This window comes from Morone saxatilis, unplaced genomic scaffold (assembly GCF_004916995.1).
Source record: "Morone saxatilis isolate NCDOM2014 unplaced genomic scaffold, NCSU_SB_2.0 Contig0, whole genome shotgun sequence".
In the NCBI taxonomy this organism is placed as follows: domain Eukaryota; kingdom Metazoa; phylum Chordata; class Actinopteri; family Moronidae; genus Morone; species Morone saxatilis.
This window is the reverse complement of record NW_023339650.1, coordinates 6,287,570-6,309,045: the sequence shown is the minus strand read 5'-3', so window position 1 is coordinate 6,309,045 and position 21,476 is coordinate 6,287,570. Positions and strand designations below refer to the sequence as shown.

General features: G+C 38.8%; 1 protein-coding gene across 1 annotated transcript; it reads right to left on the bottom strand.

The window, feature by feature from the left end:
- Positions 1–10,350: 10,350 nt before the first annotated feature.
- Positions 10,351–11,807, bottom strand: prmt6 (protein arginine methyltransferase 6). Its single transcript, XM_035655764.1, has one exon. It carries the CDS (start codon positions 11,755–11,757, stop codon positions 10,708–10,710), a length of 1,050 nt encoding a protein of 349 aa, XP_035511657.1. The 5' UTR covers positions 11,758–11,807; the 3' UTR covers positions 10,351–10,707.
- Between the last annotated feature and the right edge of the window lie 9,669 nt (positions 11,808–21,476).

Below are 21,476 nucleotides of genomic sequence, written 5' to 3'. Positions count from 1 at the left end.
GTAAGGTGAAATACTGTATTACTCTACTCTGTTACAAAATGTGAGTACGAAAGTGGAATTCTGTATCTTTGAAAGTGGATGTATAGAGTAGTTGATTACTGGATATTTTTTGTTTTTGTTGAGGGTAGAATTCCTATTAGCAATATTGTTTTTTATTTTAATTATTATTTTTTTACTTTATGATATTGAAGAATGTTTATTTTTTTTATCATCACATATTGATATTGATGAATGTGAACGTGGCTATTTATGATTTGGTATAATATTGTCTTGGTTGTATTAGACCATTGAAAGATATATTTCAGATCTAGTACAGTGTAGACTTCTTTGTATTTCTTTTTTTTTATTTGTATTTTTTCTTGTTAGTTTATGGTTTGCTTAGTGTTGTAATCCAGTGATTTAAAGCTTCGAAGGGCGGTACATTTGTGGTATGTTTTGTTGTTGGGGTTTTTTTTTTTTTTCGTTATATGTTTTGATTTATGTTATGTTGTTTGGTTATTTGTTATTTTATTTTATTTCAGTTTTTATCTATGATATTTATTCACAAGTTATAGTTGAAGATGAGTTTATCTTGGTATCCATTTTGGTGCTCCTGATGGATTAAGAATGCAGTTTAAATCGTTATTGACAAGCTTTTGGTCAAGTTGAGAAAATTTTTTTTATGATGGACCAATTGGTGAGGCTGATGTTGTATTTAAGGTAGTTAAAGTTCTTTAGCTATTAATTGTTGTATGTCATGAAATTTCTTTAATCTACAATAAGTTAACTAAGTAACTTTTAAATTAAGATCACGTCTTAGACTAGATGTATTTGGGAATTTTTGGTATTGGTGGGTCATTATTATTATCAATATAAGTCTGGCTTGGATATCATTTTATGTTTTAATTGTGTTCTTATTGGTTTTTTTTCTGTGCTATTAAAAAATATTATTACTTTTTTGTCTCATATAGTGGAAAATCTTTAAAAAGCAGTTTGTACGTGCCTTTTCTTCTGGCTGTTAGCGACTGAAGATTTTTTCTTTTCTGTTATGCTGGTTTCACTGTAAAGTGTCCATTGTCTTAGTTTTGTATGTGCAGTGTCTGTGTGTATTTCAATTGTTTTCTTACATTCTCGATATACTGTTATTTATAGTTTGCGATTACTGGATCCAGTTGCACTTGCAGTGATAGCTATGTTGGTTGTGGTATGTGTCACAATCACGCTCAGCAGGCGCGCCTGTCTCTTATGATTATTCATGGATTTTCAGTGAAGCCACAGAGAATTTTCTCAGCTTTCGAGCATATGAGGTTGGTGTTGTGTTCTGATGTAATGTTTATTAAGATTGTTTTGAGCGAGAGTACGGGATCATTCTTGCTCATTGGAATAGCAGAAAGCTTTTATGCGAGCCGCGGACGTGTGGATCGATAGCATAGAAGAATTATAATCTAGTAGTGGTATTTTTGGTGGGTTGCATGAATTGTTTATTGGAGATACATTGAGTTTGAGTTATGGGATTAATCTGTGATGATATTTGTCAGGCACTTGAAATGTCTATTGAGTAGTAAAGTATACATGAGAGTATGTAATAGGATTTTAGCATTATACGAGAGACCTCTATAATTGTTACTCAGAGTAAGATTTATCTGAGTAAATTGCGTGCTGTTGTTATTCTAGGTTTTTATATTTGTCTTTATCAGCTGGGCGTGTGACCGCTGACTGGAAAGACACAAGTAGTAGGTGGCAACTATACATATTGTATTGTTTTTTCATGTATCGTATGTGTCAGTTCTGTCATAGCCATGTTTCTATTGATGATTCCATTACTTTATGAAAGGATTGAAATTTGTTTTAATTTGTCACTATTTTCTCAGAGAAAATTGATGTCACATTGAGAGCTTGTAATAATTCACTGGTGATTTTCTCCTTTAAAATAGATTTAAAATTAATTGAATTGAGTTGTGCTATAAGTTATGAATTTGGCCATTAGAATTTAAACTAGGTTTATCAAATCATTCCATGCTCTATATATATCTTTATCATTCAGCTGGAGTTTTCGTATGATAACCATGGTGATGCTTTATATTGCAGATAAGGTGGGTGGTTTGTTATTGTTTCGGTAGATAAAGTTAAAACGTTCTATGAAATTACTGATTATATTATCATTGTGTTAAAGTAAAGATATTCATTTAAAGAAGTTTTTTCCCTCGCCTTTGCTTAGTCTTGTGTAGTTGATTAGTGATTCCCTTTTCCTGATTTGGTTTCGTTTCCATTTTTTTCTCTCTGTTGAGAAAGAGAGATTTTTGCTTTCTGTAATCGGATGAGCTCTAGGATACAGGGAGGGTTTTTTAATGGTTGTTACAGATTGTGATATTAGTGCCTTCTTACAGAAATTGTGGATTGTTGGGGTTGGAGTATTGTTAGGCGTTTACAGTAAAAAATATAGTCTGACTTGACGTTTGTGTTATAGGTCTATCCTTTTTTTTAGACTTGGGTGGAGGGCATTAGTTTGGAGACGAGATGTGTTTTCTTTTGCACAGACTTCTTTGACTTTGTTAACGCTTTTGATATTCGTCTGCGGTTGGCATTTGTTCTTATGATTATGGACATAGGTGAAATCTAAGTGTTGTCTAGAATCAGATTTATAGAAGAGAAAGATAAGAGAATGTTGGATGGTTGGCTTTCATGAGTTGCTTGTGGTAGGTGGCTGGGTTACTTTCTTCCATAAACTGCCTGACAATGTTCAATGAGGAGCTATTTATACTTTTGCTCCCGGTGGTGGGGAGGTGAGGAGCATTCTTTAGTGCATATTCTGAGGCATAGATACTTATGGGGATTCAGATTTGCAATTTTATGGGATGCCTTTTCTTGGAGAGTTCGACTGAATCAGGGTCCGAGTGGCGTGCGAGCACCTTTAGCACCTGGCTTCATGTTTGGACTTGTGTCAAAGGGTTTATCATCTCTTCTTTCAGCCTGGCACTTAAACCCTCCGCTCCTAGTCGTGGCGCGCGCAGACCGTCCGCCTCTGGTGTTATCCTGATATCCGTTGCACTTTTCGTGGTGCCTAAAACCCAGATATACCCAAGCGGTTGTCTTCTACACATTTGATGTTTAGAATGTTTATCATGATTAAGTTGATTTTGAATAACACATATCCTGAGACGATTTATTTGTACATAGGTTTTAGTATATCATTTAAGAATTGTGCTATTGATTTTTTGGAAAAAGGGTTGGATTAGTGGGGAAGGTATATAAGGGTGGGGAGTGAGGGATTGTTGGCCGACATCATGTTTTGTGATTTGTACTTTGCTCAAGGCTGGAGAGCCTTTCTGCCTCGGGGGTGATTGTGGAAATCAGGGCCATTCACGTTCAGATTTTTACGTGCCCCGCGAGTGATTTGGATTTACTTTCTTAACAGGCGCCGTCCAGATCTTGTCCTTGTTGTTACAGGTTGTGTGTCCGTTCCATGAAGTCACGCCTCACTGCTTTCAGCTGGGATGCATTCCTGTGACTAGCAGTTGGTTGTTTTTTTTTTTTTTTTTTTTTTGCAGCTGAGATTTGCAGCTCAGGGCTAGAATAAATACGCTTCTCATTTAAACTAACAAAGAACTGTTCTAACAAACTTTAACAATAACTGATCAGGAGCGCCCGTGATTGTCGTGGGGGGAGGAAGCTGGACACTCTGGACGACCGTGCAGATGAGAGGATGCTGTTCCAGCTTTCCCAGTCCATCTTGGATCATATTGTCACACCTCTCTCTACGAGGCACATCTGCCTTTTGAGCTAGTGAGGAGTCTTCCTTTCTTATTCAAAAGACTCCTTCTCATCCCTTATAATCCTACCAGCAGTGATCTTCCACATAAGAGTCATGTACCTTCCCTTTTTTTTCCATCAAGTCTCTACATACTCCTTCCTCTTCGAAGTATATTCCATACACCCCCGGGTGGGGTTTTTTGTTAGTTTTCTTGGTGGTCCCTTTCTGTAAGTGTGCTGACTCAAAGAGATTTTTTTTGATTTATGTATTTATTCATTGTTTATTCATTCTTTTCACCTTTTTTGACGTAGTTGTTGGGTGTGTCTTTTAGTTAGCTGTATTTTATTTGATCTTTGTTGTGATGGGGGGTTAGTTTGTTTGTGGATTATGAGTAGTTGTAGGTTTATATGTGATTTATAAGTTGTGTATAAGACGTGGTCATGATGGTTGGGTGGGTTTTATAGTGATGTGTATGTATTGAGTTTGATGGTTGTGGTGAGTATAGTTTAGCATTTTTATTATGCGAGTATGGTTGAGTAGTTGGTATTATTTTTGTTATTGTGTGAGAGTTGTGTGTGTGGATGTATTTATATTATGTTGTTGGTTTGTTGTTTGGTTGTTTGTGAGTAAGTGAGTGGTTCATTTGTATCTGAGTTATTTGTTTTGTGAATTGGACGTGTTATATTATTAATTTCCTCTTTCTGGGATTAGGTAAAGCTGATTGTCTGTAGAATTCTGAATCTGAAATAAGTGTGCTGTTTTATTGCTGTTGAGGAAAAAATATAGGAACATACAGTGGGACAGAGTTATTTTGGGGGCTAGCAGTAGGCGCATAGGTCAGTTCCTGCTGTTAACGATAATGATGACAAATGGTCTGGCCTGCTGGACCCCAGAGAAATGAAGTCCACACCTCTCTGGGGGTTGGCCCACCAAATTAGCTTTAGTCAATACCATGTTCACAAATTGTCCTCACAGGATGTGCTGATAGAAATATTGGTTACTGTAACCGACTGTGGGAATTGAATCCTATTGGCTTATTCAGGGTGTCATTAGCATACAAGGATGAATGAGCGGCCATCATCAGATACTGCGTGCCGCCGGACTCCAGTCAGGTTTCAGCAGCGATCGAAAATGAGCTCTGTAGAAACACGCTCAATGATTTCCCCCCAGTTTTTATCTGATGAGTTTAGGATTCATACTGTATGACCAATAGAGAGTTTTGATATGCATGTTAATCCGGTCACTAAAATCATCAACAGAAACCAATTACTGCAGGAATTTCAGTGGGCTTCCAACACTACTGACAATTATCTCAAATCAAACCAAATTACATTATGAATATTTTTCCTACTTTAGTTTTAGAATACATAATTCATAACTTTTGTCACAGAAGGCACTATTTGATTTTAGCAAGGTTATAGCGAGGTGTTGAATGTGTGTGAAATAGGCTGAGATCCATTACTTTTCAAACTGATGAACATGCATATACAATGCATGAACTAGTTTTCCGTTACAGTCGAGTTGTTATTGTGTTAGAGTGACATCAGTGCAGTTATTTTTAAATGGCGTGCTGTAAGATAGGCATATACAGATTATTATTCTAATTTTCAGTGCACTACAGCAGGAGCCTTGTAAACAGAGCTGGATGGCTGTGGTCAACACAGACGCGAGGAGCTAGCCGTTGTGTTCCCATCTTTCCAGAGCTAGACAACTCAAGGACAAACCCCCATCATCGCTGTCATTTAAAAACCACATAACTTCACCTGGTGTCTTTGGTTGACTTGTAACTTGAGGTTTACATTGTCGCATAGGTCTGCGGTGAGTTTCTATTCTATTACATACTCTATTCTCAAATACAAAGAAAAAGTAGTTCTCTGCTCTGAGTAAATGCACCTGCCCAGATGCACCACTTTGCTGTGGTTATAGTGTACACCCTTGTCTTTGTATGCTCACTGTGTGTGCGTAGATCTTTCCAGAGGTTGACTTTTATATATGAATCTCTCTTTGGGCTGGTTGCTCCTTATCTCTGTACACACAGACATGTGTAAACTAATATGTGGGCTCTCACACAGGTGTCAGCTCAGACTTGAATCTCACAGGAACATTTGTGCTATCATTTAAAGTAGTTTGTAGATGTTTTCAAACAACTATACAAGAATGGGGGAAGAAATCCAGCAGTTCTAAGTGGAATATTGCCAAATATTACCAGGAATTTGAACAAAATTGTGTAAACCAATATATTTTCACTTCATCTTATGTACACTGATTGAGCTTTACCCTTTCAGACACTACAGTTGTAGAAACCTGACTGACCTTCTTAGAGGTGTTGAATTGGATGTATTTTTGTAGATTAACACAACATAATTTATTATACTAGAACACATCACTTTATTCCTACCCACCAATCCTGACTTTCATTGACAAAAAGTGGAAAAACAGGTTTTAAAGACAGCTGCATATTGTGGTTCCAGTTCACCAAGCCCTGGACTCTCACTCTCGTTCACCGGTCCCGCACTAAACAATGAGTCTTGAAATCGGTTAGATTAAGCACATTGTCTATTGATTGGCTCCTAAATTGCTGTGCAATACAAGACAAATAATCCCATTTCAAGTTTCAACACTTGTTACTAATGGTTTCCAAATCATTTTAGGCAGGAATGGATCACAATTAGTTTAGCATTTAGCAGCCAAGAGTGGCCATGCATGCAGTAGTGTGATTCTGGGTTTGACAGTGGCTGCCTGCACTGCATTTGACATTTCCATTCTCTGGACACCTTCCTTTGTTCTGCCTGCAGGGCTTTTGCTTTTTTTTTTTTTTTCCCAGGCACCTGTAGAGGCTAAGGAGAAATTCAGCCACTGTGCGTGCACATTAGGCCAACTGCAAGTGTAGAATTCAATTTGAGTGAAAAGTGTATGAATTTATTTCTGTCTTTCTCAGACACAAAAGTGCTTCTTGGGCAATAAAAACTCACTGAAGTACCAACTCACACTGTATACCCTGTATACAAAAGAGCAATGATGGAGGAAAAGAAACCCTGTTTGACATTTGACAACAAGCAGAAGTGGTCTGCCTGACTGGTTTGACTTTTGAAAGAAAGACTGAACATGTATTACATACTGTAATGGCTTTGACTGCAGCAACATCTACGTGGCACTCTGGATTTGAACATGATTTTACATTTTCTTTCATTAAAGTGTAAAAAAAAAAAACAGAAATACTTTTTTTTTTCAAACGTTTTATGAAAACCATTGTATACCATGTCAAATGATCCATTTTCCCATCTACTGTTCTCTTAAGTATTATTCAACTCATACTCTGTGATCTTAAACCAACCTCAGATTTGAAATCACTTGTTAGTAAAGACAAAAACTGCTCCAAAGGCTGAAGTGATTACTGTTAGTTACATAAGGAGCAATAAGTAACTACATTTCCAGGTTGCTGGCTCCATATGGTCCTTCATGTATAGCGTGCTGTGACAGGAGAGGCTTCATGGAGGACTACTTTCTTCAAGTTTCTACAGTTACACTGATCACACGCGTCATGGGTTTGATTGCTGTGCCGTTTTGTTTGCAGCTGCTGTTACTTTACACTTCACGTTTGATACAAAGCTGGGTTTTTTTCTTCAATAGGCCATGAATGTTGAGGCAGCGAGGACTGATTTCTCCATAAAACTTTGTCAGCATGTCTCGGTGTTTTAGTTTTAAGTCTTTGCTTTGCTTTCACATTTCAATAAGGAACTAATATCTCACACGAAGCTCACCATCTTACTCAGATGTAGGATTTGGCATTTCTACTTCCTTAATGGAGTTAAACTGCCAAAGTTTATACATTAAGTAAAAAAAGAGGGTAAAAAAAAAACATTTAAGGTAGCTTAAGGCCAGTTTTACACTTCAGATTGTTTCAAGAGGCTATTTGGGGTTTTATTAACTTTAGCTGTTTTTTCCCTGTTTATTATGACCAAAACTAGCAGTTTGATTTATATAATTTTAAAAATGGAGCAGGCAGTGTAAGAATCTGCTTCCTGCTGATTCAGTATTTGGATGTGTCCTTATTTTTTTTACTCTTCATAGGCAGGAGAGTGTTGCAATGTAGTTTACCCAAGTGGAAACCAGAGCTACAAAATGTGATTCAGCCATTATTCACTCTTTCCAAAACTGACAGACAATGCCCTTGATTTGTAGACACTATAGCTTGTGATTAACTTCCAACGTGTTCATTAGAGAGCGGGTTCACATTTGTACTGACAACACTGAAACAAATGAACACCATATTTCAAATGATGATGGGGTGTGAAAGATAAATTATCACCTAACATTTTCAGGAATCCATGTGCATTTATTAACTGCTGTATAACTAGAATGCAGAAAAAGATGCTTTATGCTGTGAGACTCAAAACTTATGGTTTGAACTCAATGCACACTGAGATACAGACTTCATCAGTCCACACTGTCTACTTCAGTTACATAAAGGTTTAATCAACACATTGTTGTTGGTTTGACTTTAAAGTAACATCATATTTCACAGAACAAATTGTCATATAGTATATTATATTTATATTTTGTTTAAATTCAGTTGATAGGGTGGGAATTCTTACTTAAACATCCACATATCCATCATCAATATGTGCATTTGTATTAATGCCTCTTTAAAATAAGAACAGTTGGGACAGTAATTTAATATGAATGTCTGAACCTGCAGAGTCTTTGTGAAAAGTAATGGATGTATGAATAAAGCTGTACAAAAATAAATATGCACAATATTGGATTTTTGCTGACATCTGATATTTTCCAACTCTTTCTGGCTGAATGCCGATACCGATATATGCACGGATTTTATTCCACCTAATTGCAGAGAACATCAAGTCTGTCCTGTTGTTGAATTAACAAGAATGCTCTGATGGCGATGGGCCACTGGCAGCAATAAAACACAATGCTTTTCAGAATGTACGCATTCACTGAGCAAAATAAGGAAACTACTGCTGACTAGTGCCGGTTTTTCTTTGTTCTTCACAAATTTGTTGTGTTTATCAAAATAATGCTTTTTGAGAGGAAATACATTTTGTAGTGTTGAAGAAAAGCAGAGTTGCTATCAGTTTTGGACACCTTTAAAAAAAACCTCCACAGCGCAGACATACTTGCATGCACATCCTTAAAGTACCATCTTATCAGCTTGTCATATCGGCAGAAATATTCCTTTCGGGCTGCTACCAATATTTCATTTTAAGGCCATTAGCGGACGATACCAATTATGTGCGATATTATCATGATTCCTAAAAATAACTGTCGTAATGTTAACACATGCTCAGGATTCTTGCTTATGTGTTTTCAGTCAGGACTCTATGACACTGTTTGAACACATTTGTTCAAAAACAAATCTCAGCAGCTGTCAGCTCACCAAACTTTCCAGCAATCTAAACCCACTTTATGTACACTGATTTTAAAGTAGTTTACAAAGTGAACTTGCTTGATAAATGATAAATTATCAAATGTAGCCATCAAACTATGAACTTTGAAAAAAGATTTATCCTTGGTTGTTGCTGATGATTAAAAAGTCCTGAATGGCCAGGGAGGAAACACTTTGTTGCACAAGATTAAGTCAGTGGTTTCTGACGACAGATGACAGCGTGTGCTAGTTTGAAACCAAAATAATGAGCCAATTTAGTGTTTCATTAAAAACTGAAAACACAGCCTCCTGCCTGACTACAGCTAGTTCAAGTCAATATATTGGTCTAATCCTCATCTGAATGCAGCATTTTGATCAGATTCCACCCAATATGCATGATTAAATTCATTACAATATCAGATGTCTGCAGCATGGCGTTGAATTTATTCAACAATTTGTAAAAAACCTCCAATTAAATTTGCCTCACAGAGCTACACAACCACCTGACACTATTTATCAGTAGGGAGTGTGAGAGTTTCTCGTGAGGGTCGAATACTGTTTTTAACAACACTTAAAAAACAACTGTTAAAGCCTCAATACTAGAGAGGAAATAATTAGTTGATTAAAACCACAGACTATTGTTTCAGGGACCTCTGATTCAGAAATATCAAACATTTGGTGATTCCATCTCCTCGACTGTAAGGATCTTTGGTTGTCTGAACTGGTACATTAATGAGTAAGTAAGTCTAATATTAGTAATAGTAAATGAACAATTGAATGAACAGCTGGATGGTCAAAACAAGATATGACAATGAAGATGTCCTGATATTCTGGGGGTGTATAAAGCCTCTTAAAGGCCACCGGGTCGCTCGCTTTAGTGAGTTCTAAGCTGCTGAGATCGCCTACACAAATATGTTTTAACCTTTGTCCATATGGACGTTGTGCACATCGTTAGATCACTGAGATTCTCCACAATTAAACCGTTCTGTTCATTTTACAGAAAACATGAGCACCAAGTATCGAATGTTAAAATGAATGATTCCTAATTGATGCCTTATTCAAGATAGTAATATTCACATTGGTTCATATTCATATAACTTGATGTGTTTACCATATTTTCTGAGTAAGAGTTTGGTACAAAAGGAATTAAACACTAATCCCAAAAAAAGGCCGGCTGAGTAAAAGCCTGGGCTATTGAACTGAAGTTTTACAGTAAACAGTATATTCCTTATTCCAATTCAGGGGTCAAATTATTTATTAGGCGTTAAAACAAGCATAAAACACCATAAACAACATGTACTGTAGTTCTCATATTGATTGTAGTAGTCACTGTGTGTGTGTGTGTGTGGCTACTTAAACAATACCCTCTAAATGTTTAAAAACTTTAGCCTGGAGCCATGGGACAAACTCTTGAATGTGTGTGTAGATGTCAACTGCAGTCCTTTCATGCATTTTAGACCTCATGTGATATTATGGTTTCAGTTCACACTGGTCAGAAATACAGCCATTGCTAAACGTCCCCTCACACTCACAGTGAGCAGGTAATAATAAAACAAAGACTGACTGAAATGAAACACTACATGTTGCTGCTGCATTATGGCTGAGCTTCACTGCTCCAGTCCGGGATGGAGAAAGTCTTGGACTGTTTTTTCTGCTCTCCTATCGTGTAGTCCGCATGGATACATATATGTCTGGCGCTTTCCTCCGAGGGATACATGCTGACCTCTCCGGTAACCACGGTGTCTTGCACCACATTCACCGGAGCGTCCAGGTACAGCACCGCCTGCTTCCAGTGGGTCTCCGGGTTGAACGGAGACGTGGAGAGCACAAGCGGCTTGTCCGGGCAGGGGAAAGTCACCGTGAAGTACACACAGAAAGCGTTCACCGCCGCCGAGCCGAACGACTCGCACCTGAACTTGCCCTTCACCGACCGCAGCTCCTCCACGGTGACCGAGTGCAGGTCGAGCTCGGCGAAGCGGGCCGGGTGGGAGAGCACGTCCTCCACCGTCACCGAGTTCACGGTGATGTCTGAGTTCATGATACAGCTCGTGGCGAAGTCGGACATGCAGGACATGTCGACGCCGTACTGGTCTTTGACGGTGTACCAGAAATGTAAGCGGTCCTCCACCACCGGGTCGCTGATGGGTGCGATGTAGAGCTCGGCTTTGTTGGGCAGGATGATGCCGCCCGGCTTCAGCCATTTGTCGCGCGCGTAGAGGACCGAGTTGAGCATGGACTCGTGCAGGAGGGCATAACCCATCCACTCGCTCACTATCACCTCCACCTGCTCCGGTAGGTCCACCGTCTCCACCGTGCCTCGAATGACTTCAATTTTGTCCTCCATGTTGTTCTGTTGGACTATTTTCACAGCCTGCTCGGCGATAGAGCACGCTTCAACGGCGTACACTTTCTTAGCACCGGCTTGTACACAGAAAATACTTAAAACACCGGTTCCTGCCCCGACGTCCAGTACAACTTTACCCCGTATGGACTCACTGTTCCTCAGTATCGCCATCCGGTACGTGTTAGTACGGACGTGGTCCGCTATCATTTCCTCGTGGATGGTCACATCGGTATAGCTGTCAAAGTACAGTCGGTCCTGTCGCGTTTTATCCAATTTTCTTTTCTTTACGACATGAGACATCTTCTCGGTTGTGGTGCTGCAGCCTCTCAGTGTTTTGTTGCGTCGCTTCCGCATTGTGAAATCTGGAACTTGTAGTTTTTCCACCGCACACAATACGAAGGACATATGTTTAAGTAGACTACAATTCCCATAAACCAAACGACAGCGACGCAGTGGTCGCACTGCTGCATTCACTGACAGGGGGAAGATCGTACATATGAGGTTCTGCTGGATAGAGGAGAGAGTAATGGGGAATACCACCCTCTCTCTTCTCTCTCTAGCTCACCACATCAGTCTGAGATGTGACATTTCCTAATCACGCTTTTCTGGAGCGAATAAACCTGTGATATCCTCATAATTTAACAGTTATCAACACAATCATTATACCCTCAGTAGTGTTGCTTTTGAGAGCAGTGAGTGGACACAGACTATTTATTTGTTTCTTTGTTTGTTTTTTCTATTATTGCATCTATTGTAATACATTACATTATTGGCCCTCTGTGTTTATTTTCATACGACTAATGTTATTTTTGGACAAAATATTGCATTAGTTATTAAACTATATAAACTCATTTTACGCTTTATATTTTGTGTTTTATACATCTTCCATGTGAAAGAGAATAATACATTTTCTTCAGTAAATGATTCACTACAGCTTGGTAAGTGAGAGAGGACTACACACTTCTTTTTCATTTAAGACATTGATGTAATATTCAAAAATAGAAAAAACAGACCTGTAATACAGTTTTATTTTTGATGACTAAATAATATTGGGTTCTGCATCAATTTGGACTTTTTTTATTTTATTTTTTTATTTTTATTTTTTTTAGATCCACAGTATATATTTGTTTGTGCTTTACTTTGTGCAATAATTTGTCAAATTTAAGGCTACTGCTTTTTGGTAGATTTAGCTACTTTTAAATAAGTTAAAATTTTCACTAATCCCTCATTGTTATGTTCAGTGACACTGAAACCTTAAGAGGTTGTCTTTATGACAGTCCTTGTTTAGAGTCAGGTTGGTTCAGGACTTAGAGCTGTTTCAAGTTGAGTATAATATTATACATAAAAGCAATTTTAGAATCATAAAGCAGACCTGTAAATGTGCAAAAACGTTAACTGTCACATACCTTGTTTTTTATACATACCTGAGATGTTGCTTACAAACCTACAATTAAGTGTTCCTTTCAGAAAACTGGAGTGACTGGATAATGAACTTCATTATCACCACCACCTCACACAGCACATGCCAGCAAGGGGACATTTTAATAATGAGCTGTTATTTCCATTTGGGCTTACTAAAATGTAAACGTTTCCAGGCATACATTTGCACTGTGCAACATGTGATGCTAGCCACTATCAGATTCTTGACACTGTATCTTCTTGTCATATTGCCATTGCAGGGTGTTACATTTCAGGGTACATCTGTGAGAATTCAACTGAAGCGATGAATTTTCTGGAGCATTTGGCTCTATAATTAACACAGGGTCCAGTCACCTATCCACTGTACAGTGTCTATCTCATAACAAGCTGCACAGCACAGCGTGGCAATTACCAGTTTTGAGCTTTCCCCAAAGTTATGGCAGGCAGAACACAGCTGCTTGTGGCTCAGCTCGCCTCTCTTCTCGACAGCCCTATGGGCCAAAGATACTGGACAAATCAGCAGGGGCTGTATCCCATTTCATAAAGATGAAAAGAAAGACAGAAGGAAGCAGTGAGTTGAGAGGAGAAATACAGCGAGATGCTAGGTATTTTGTTGATTGCAAGACTACCTTTTAAAAGAAGAAGACAGTACGGTGTGATGCAGGGAATGTGAAATAACAGCATTGCAAAATAAGAAGAAAATATTGCTGGGGAATTTGCGTGTGTGGGTGGGTGGATAGGTGGGTGTATATGCGTGCATTCACATTTACATGCTTCTAAATTTAAAGCACTGACACTCCTGGGAGAATGTGTGCATTTAATAATTCAGGCTTTTCAAAACTATATAGAGAATAAAGCAGGGAAATAATTCTGCATGAACTGATATGTTTTTAGCTTGAGTAATGGAAACAGCAACCATCAAGGGAAATGAGCCATACCTTTGTAGTAAATATTGACTTGATATTCAAAGCTCCAGCGTTCCCTTTTGGATATATTTGATTTATGTTAAACCGGGAACACAATAACACCAAACATTATCTAAAGATGCAGTGCAATCCTAAAGTGAGCCAAATATCAAAGCTGGACACTCGCATCAGACTGGTCAAAAGCAAAATTGGACTAAGTGCTATGGAGGAATGGAAATATACAATAGGATAGATTACTGGGCCGTGAAATACAGACAGTGGAATTCAGATTGTGATTGTATGCACTTGGCAGTAAGGTTTGCAGGCGTTGTAGCTGGTAGACAGAACAGACAGACAAGCAGCTGTTGGCCACGTTGTCCTCTCCTTCTCTCAAGCTTCAGGTATAGAACTGCTGCCAGACCCAGACACAGCCAGCACCCAGCTCCCACTGAGATACCTGGCATGGCTTACCTTTATCCTTAAAGTAAGTAAATGACAATGTGTCTGTATTCATGCGGAGACAAGTCTGCCATCCAACCAGCTGTTACAAGTGACCCATGTTCAGGTCATCACGTTATTGGTTTGTTGCCCTCCTGCTTATATCCTTTTTGAATTTCTGGACAAACTCTACATACAGCTTAGTTAGTTGCTTCAGTTTCTAGAAGTCACAGTTTGAAAAGGATGCTTTCATGTTTGATCCCAACAGAGCTCGAAATAAACTCTGGAATGTGTTAACATTACTATTTTTTTATTCTGTATGGTTTTAAATTGTAATTCATTTGTGTTTTACTTCATTATGGATTAGATCCAATTTGTTAATGTTTTAAATCTATATTGTCACATATCTACAAGACGTACCAAGACGCCTGCTCACAAACCTTTTCATATTACAGCTAACCAATACACAAAATGTTTCTAAAAACATTTGTGGCGAGACATAGAAGTAAGAAAATCTTGATTCATATTTAATCAGCACTTCTGTTGTTTGACAGTTTGATGTGAGTTTCGTGAGCCTGCTGCATTACGCTGGATGGACTTGCAGACTGGACGCAATAGGATAGACTGCAATCAATTAGCAGGGAAACGTTTTACTTTTCAAATCTGGACCGGTGACACTCCTCTGTCAATCATCGTCTCTAACCCACCCCATATTAGATAAACGGCTGTGATTGGCCCGCCCAGAACCAAGACGGGTGGAAAATTGTCTGAATGGGAGGGCGGCCAAACGCATTTGCCAGAGCTAATGAAACATCATGAGCTCGGCAGAGTCGTCTGGTCCCAGGCTACAATTTACCAGTACATTGGGGTGTTTTTTTAGCACAGTCCTGTTGTACAGAATGTCTTCTTTTATATACATGAACAGAAACACAGAAATGGCCTGTAAAATCTGAATTCTTCTCCGCTCTCAAATGAGAAGGGGATTTTATTTAAAAGCCACATATTTGCACAGATACGCACAGCTCATCCTCTTTGATTAAACTTGGCCATGTCCTGTTTGCATATCTAAATCATAGCTCCACATACAACTGATTGAGGATCAGGTCTAAAGAAGGGCAGAGGCGTGCCTGAGTGGGTATATGTGTGTCCTTTTTTTTCTTTTAATGTGTGCCAGTACCCTATTTGTGCCTGAAACATGTGTAAATCCAGGGATAATGATGAAGGTGGGAGAGGTGGTGGAGAGGTGGTGGAGAAAGCAGCGTAGGCAAGGGCCGGTCAAGCATAGACATTGGACAATGAGGGGTGTCATGGGAAAATCGATAACCAGCTTTTTTTCTTTCCCCATCCTCTCTTCCCTCAAGATCCAAAGGTTGCCGTGTCCCTGTGTGTGTGTGTGTGTGTGTGTGTGTGTGTGTGTGTCTTAAATGCAGAGAAGGAATGTTTTCATATTACAAAGGAAGAGCGAGACAAAGTGGGATGATATATCATAATACACAGACATTTAAATAAAGTGATGAAGTTAATATGTATCTATAGTAGGCGAGAGGGATGAAGGGGAGAGCACTGTGTGGGCTCTTTGTAGTGGAAGCCCATCAGCAGCTGTTCTCTTCGTGGCCAGCTGCTGTCAGCATGCATGGCCTCATGGGAACTGCCTGCGTCCTGTCAGTATTACTGGACCTGTCAGCTGCTGCACCAAACACACAAACAGTAAGCCTACCTTGCATACTTAGATATGTACACACATGGATAGCCATTTGCACAAACAGCATGCAGAGGCCACTGCAAGACACCTCAGCCCATAGTAGTCTGATACACACACACGCACATACTGTACAGAATATATACTGTACGTGCACAAGAGCATGCACACACTGCCATCAGTTTTGGTGTCATGAGCACCCTTTTCAGAGGAAGGCAGACTGCTGAGCAACAAATACAAAGGTGCAATGGCTTCATATTGATTGTTCCCGGGGATCAATACCAGGCTACTTTGATATCTCACTCCCAGATAAAGAGCCCACATCTGTGAATGCTGGTGTGTCATAACACACTTTCCATCTCTTATTCACCTCCGTATTCACCAGTTTCTTACAGCAAACTTAATTCATCTCACCCAAAAGACTGTTTCACGCATGGATCCATCTGGATGCCTTTTCCAAGTGTGTGTTATCTAGTTTCATGCTTTGACATCTCCCTATATGGACACAGTGTGTGCCAGTACTTATCAGTGGAAAAGTTATAACAACGGCCAGAGTGAGATTTCCTGCACCAGGCGTTTTCATTCCCCGTGTTTGTACAGTTCACGAACCACTACACATACGCACACCACTCCCAAGGCTACCTCATTTCAATCGCCACAACCAATCACTTTACAGGAGCTTGGCCTGTCAGTCCAGAGCCCCTGTAATCAATTCATTAATTACATCCCTTTCCCTGCAGACTCATTTCCCTCATGCCACCCAAGTATCAGTTACATTACACTGCAATTAGATTAAATTACTAAGTACAACCTGCATGTGACAGCCGTTATGGCGGCGTCAGGGGGGTATTATGCTGACTCCATGACAAACCCACTGCGCAATTTGTAAAATGGAAATATTGTCTGTTTGTTAATGGAGGTTATTTGATAAGTACATAAATGAGGAGATACTGTGATAGTCCCATCAGGATTCCACAAATAAAAATTCCATAGTCTTAGGCAGTTTTGCTGCTTGAAAATAATATTTTACAATAATATAACAACAAGGTCTAGTACGGCCAATTATTATATCAAATATGTGTTCATTTATTTATCAATCAAGGATGAAAAGGCTTGTAAAACACAGTACGTCTTTAAAGGAATTGTTTGACATTTTGGGACAGACATTTATTTGCCTGCTTGCTGAGAGTTACAGTAGATAAGAGGGTCAATAACACTCTCATATCTGTACACTCAATATGAAGCAAGAGTCGTATGGTGATTAGCTTAGTGACTCTGCCCATAGGTAACAAAGTCCTCATTACCTATGGGCACCTCTAATGCTCACTAATTAACACGTTTTGTCTGATTTGTTGAATTATTTTTTATTATTTTCCAGTTTTTATGCAAATCCAATCACCAAAGTGGTCGTCCATCAGACTGAACGACAGTGCCATAGCCATGTGACTAGCATTTTTTTTTACATGACTTTCACAGATGATGGATTCCTTTCCTCAGCTGGAATTTAGATGTACATCAACCACTGTACAAGAACCACTCCACTTATGAGATACCTTCAACACTATGTACATAACCTTTTTACATCAACAGTGCAATGGTTTCTACTAGTATTTAAATGAAATAATGGATATGTGAAATTCTGGTGGAACTAATACATGCAGACAGGTTTGTAGCTAGGCATCTGGGAGTTTCAGCTCAGCAACCAGTCGTGTTCTGCACAAGACAGGATTACCTAATAATCCTGTCTCGTACGTGAGACTTAGACTTTTCTTCTACTTCTTCTACAATAACATCAGGACGAGGACTATGGATCACCAGCGAGCCACGCCAACTGCAGACCACTAAGAAATCAATTCTGCCTCCATTCTTTTTTATGAGAAGCAAGTAATTCACTTGTGGTGCAAAGCAAGCACGCAACATGAGGCAAAGGGCAAGAGATGAGTTGAAAATTCAGTCCACTTCATGCCAATGCATGCTGTGTTTGCCATGAGAGGATCAATCCATTTGGCCAAAGAGGATGACATTTTGGGTAATGCTTCTTAGAGCTTTCACATACTTTGTCATAAGGATGGAGTTAGAGTGCTAGAGTTTCTCTCTAGCTGTGGGGATTGTGAAGGTAGGAGTCAAATATGCGATAAATATAGATTAGATTTTAGATTTTAGAATTTAGATACCTCTAAATTATCTATCAAAGGAATAGTTTGACATACTAGGGAATGCACTTATTCGTTTGCCAAGTGTTAGATGAGAAGGTCAATACCACTCATGTCTTTTTGCTAAATATGAAGCAACAGCCAAAAGCCTGTTAGCTCAGCTTGACATAAAGACTAGAAAAAGGATAAAACAGCTAGCCTGGCTCTGCCCAGAGGTAAAGAAATCCACCTTCCAGCACTTCTCTGCAAAATTAAAAAGTGTATTTCCCAATATGCAACTAATGCTTTACACCTTTGGTTTGACTAAAGTTGATTCATTCTTAAGAATGTATCAATATTTTTTATGGATTTAGTCAAATGTGTTCATGCATGTATTAAATTATGAAAATTACTATATATATGTAAATACAAAAGCATTGTTGACGTCTCGTCTTGCAAATCATCACATTCATTATGTGTGAAAAACTAAAAACTTGGATTGTAAATTATGAAATCCAACATAAGCATGTTATTCATGTGCTAATTTTACTAAATAATGGAAAGAAAGCGGATTTCAAAGTGTGATTCATACCATCACATAGTGGTACTGTGTCAGGGGAATTTCCATAATAACAACAACACAATATGTAATGAGTAATGTTTGTGTTTGCAGAATCTACATCGTTACCTCCTGTGTTCTGCTGTCAGTTTTAATTCTGCTCATGTACTCTGGGCCACATTTAAGTCATTCACTGGGAAAGAATTAATTTGGAAGCGCTGTCACCTGCCATGATTAGGCCCATTACTTGTTTACTGCCTCTGAGGCAGCATGTGTGTTGGCTTTTGTAGCCTAAGTATGATATCACAAACAGCCATGGAAGTGCTAAGTCTGAGGTTACAGGGTAAATTTCTGAGGAAGAGTAGATAAACAGGCAGTGAGTAATTTGAAAGCACTGACACGCATAGCTCTCAGCAGAAGCCATAAAATGAAAAGATATGGAACATGAGAACGCATTGTTCAATTTTCTTTTAATTCAAAACGCCTCACAGTTTAAACATTTAGTTATTTGTAGCTTTTCCATTATGCAAGGTCACGATAAGTCAGACAGCTGTGTTCTCAACTTCATTTGTGTTTATTTTCCCTTCAATAAATAGACTGAGAGAAAGGTCTGTACTTCTGAGGTGATAAGATCCTCCCGGCTTGTTCTTCGCACTGACCTTGGGCGCTGCAAAGTAAAAATCGATGCTCTTTCAGAAGGACAGAAGGCAGTATTCACTTTCTGTTAAGGTAGCGTGCATCTTCCACAGAAAGCAAGACAGAGGAAGAGAAACCCTGGGGTGTTTCTGCGTGTCAGCAGAGGGTTTCTCTGAACAGATAGACGTAGACACATATACACAAAGACACCGGTATAGATATATTAAGGAGTATAGTTCACCAATGGCACGTTGTTTAAAGTCAGTCAGTCAGCTTCATGTGTCTCAAATCAAACCTGCCTCCCTTTGCCTTATGGAGCTGCTCACACATACTGATTTAAATTTAAAAGGTCCCATGAGGCTATAAATACCTATATCAGCATGAGCCTTAAAAATACACATTGAAACCTATAACAGGGATGCAGTAGTAATTTTAATAATTAAGTAAGTAATAAGTAATTTATGGCAGACATGTAATATAATGTTCAAAAGTATGTTTTCATTAGTGTATATTTACATGGAATTAAGAATCTTTGTGTTTTCATTGAGCCGTTTTTATCTACAGAGGGAGGGGGTGCTCTTCTACGGGGCTTTCCATGTTTCTACAGTAGCCCAGAACAGAGAAACCAAACACTGGTTCTAGATGGTGCCTTTTGCGCTAGTTACATACATGCCTGGAGGACGAACAGTATTCAGTTGGTTGCATTCAGCAACTTCACCACTAGATGCCACTAATTACACTGGTTAAATGTAAATACATGTAAATGATGTTAAACTCAAAGCGCCACTGAGATACTACTTATTCCCTCTATTAGCTCAAATGAAATTCTATCGACTGGTAGCGCCACTTCTCTGCCTGCAGGTAGGGATGAGTCAAAAACTCCTCTAACTCAGCTGTGTTTTTGTGTCTCTCCTGTGCCTTTTGCATGCTTTGGAAACAGACTGGCAGTCAGTTCATAGAAAGTGTCTCATTTTTTAAAAACACTGAATGATATTAATATTTTTTTTGGTATTGATATTTATAAGCTGATTTGCATTTAGCCATCAGGATGCAAAGGTTTGTGCACCTGAAGAAATGAGTTTACAGTACTGTACATAGCACAGATGGACAACACAAATAAGAGCTAATTCTTGACTCTTTGGAGAATTCAACATTTTTCAAGCTGTCATTGCCAAAACTGTCTCTCCACTATAAAAAAAAAAGGAAAAAAAACAAGTGAGTTTTGAAACACTGCAAAATGCAATACATGACAGTTGAGTATACAACCCTGCTCAACCTCTGCAGTAATAATGCTGGTTAAAGGTTTACTACTGTAGTGTGGCAGACTGTACTGTCAAGGCGACGCTGACTGAGGACAGGTGGCAAGAGATTTAGCAGTACAGTATTGCTTTCCTCCAACCAAATCAGAAAATCCATTCAAGCGCATTAGCACAACTGCTAATTGCCAGGCTCTGTGTGTACTTGCACGCATTGATCTGTCCACAACCTCCTCGAGTTGAAATGGAATTGTGAAATTAAAGACCCAAAGTGGACGGATAAAGGATTTTGTACCACTTTCAGCTACGTGATTCAGATATGATGAATAGAAACGGTTGCTATAGAGCCTCAATTTATAGGCCAGTAGTGGATTTAGTACAGCTATAGCGTCAAGTCTCTTTAGCTTACAGTGACACTGTTTAAATTGTACATGAATAATTCAGGTCTATGGACATGAATGTGGCCTCTCCACAAAACTCAGCACAAGCAAATCACTCCTACAGGATACATGTGTTATTTTTAACATCCTTAGAGAAAAGAAGTCAAATCCACTGTCCACATATGGCCAAAATACTTTCGAACTAATCTGTTAACTTTTCATTTGCTCTTTAGATTCAGCACAAAGGGTTTACAACTATTTGGTCCAATGCTGCTGTACTGTCAGTAGTTTTGTGATCGATTGATGTTGTGTTGATAATGAAGTTGGAGTTGCTTAAGCTAAACTTAACTGTTTGCAGCATTACATAACATCTGGATCACCCAATAATGCCCTTTAAAGCTTGGAAAACTTACCTTGAGACAACAAGTTTGAACATGGGGCTGAAGTCCTCCAAATTAAGGGACAAAATACATTGTTTATGCATGCCCTCTGAAACGAAAAAAAAAAATCTGTTTTATGTAACAACAATATGGTTCGATTATCAGTGGCGGCTCCAGAGATTTTCTGTTGCAGGTGCTATGGGGATGCTCAACAC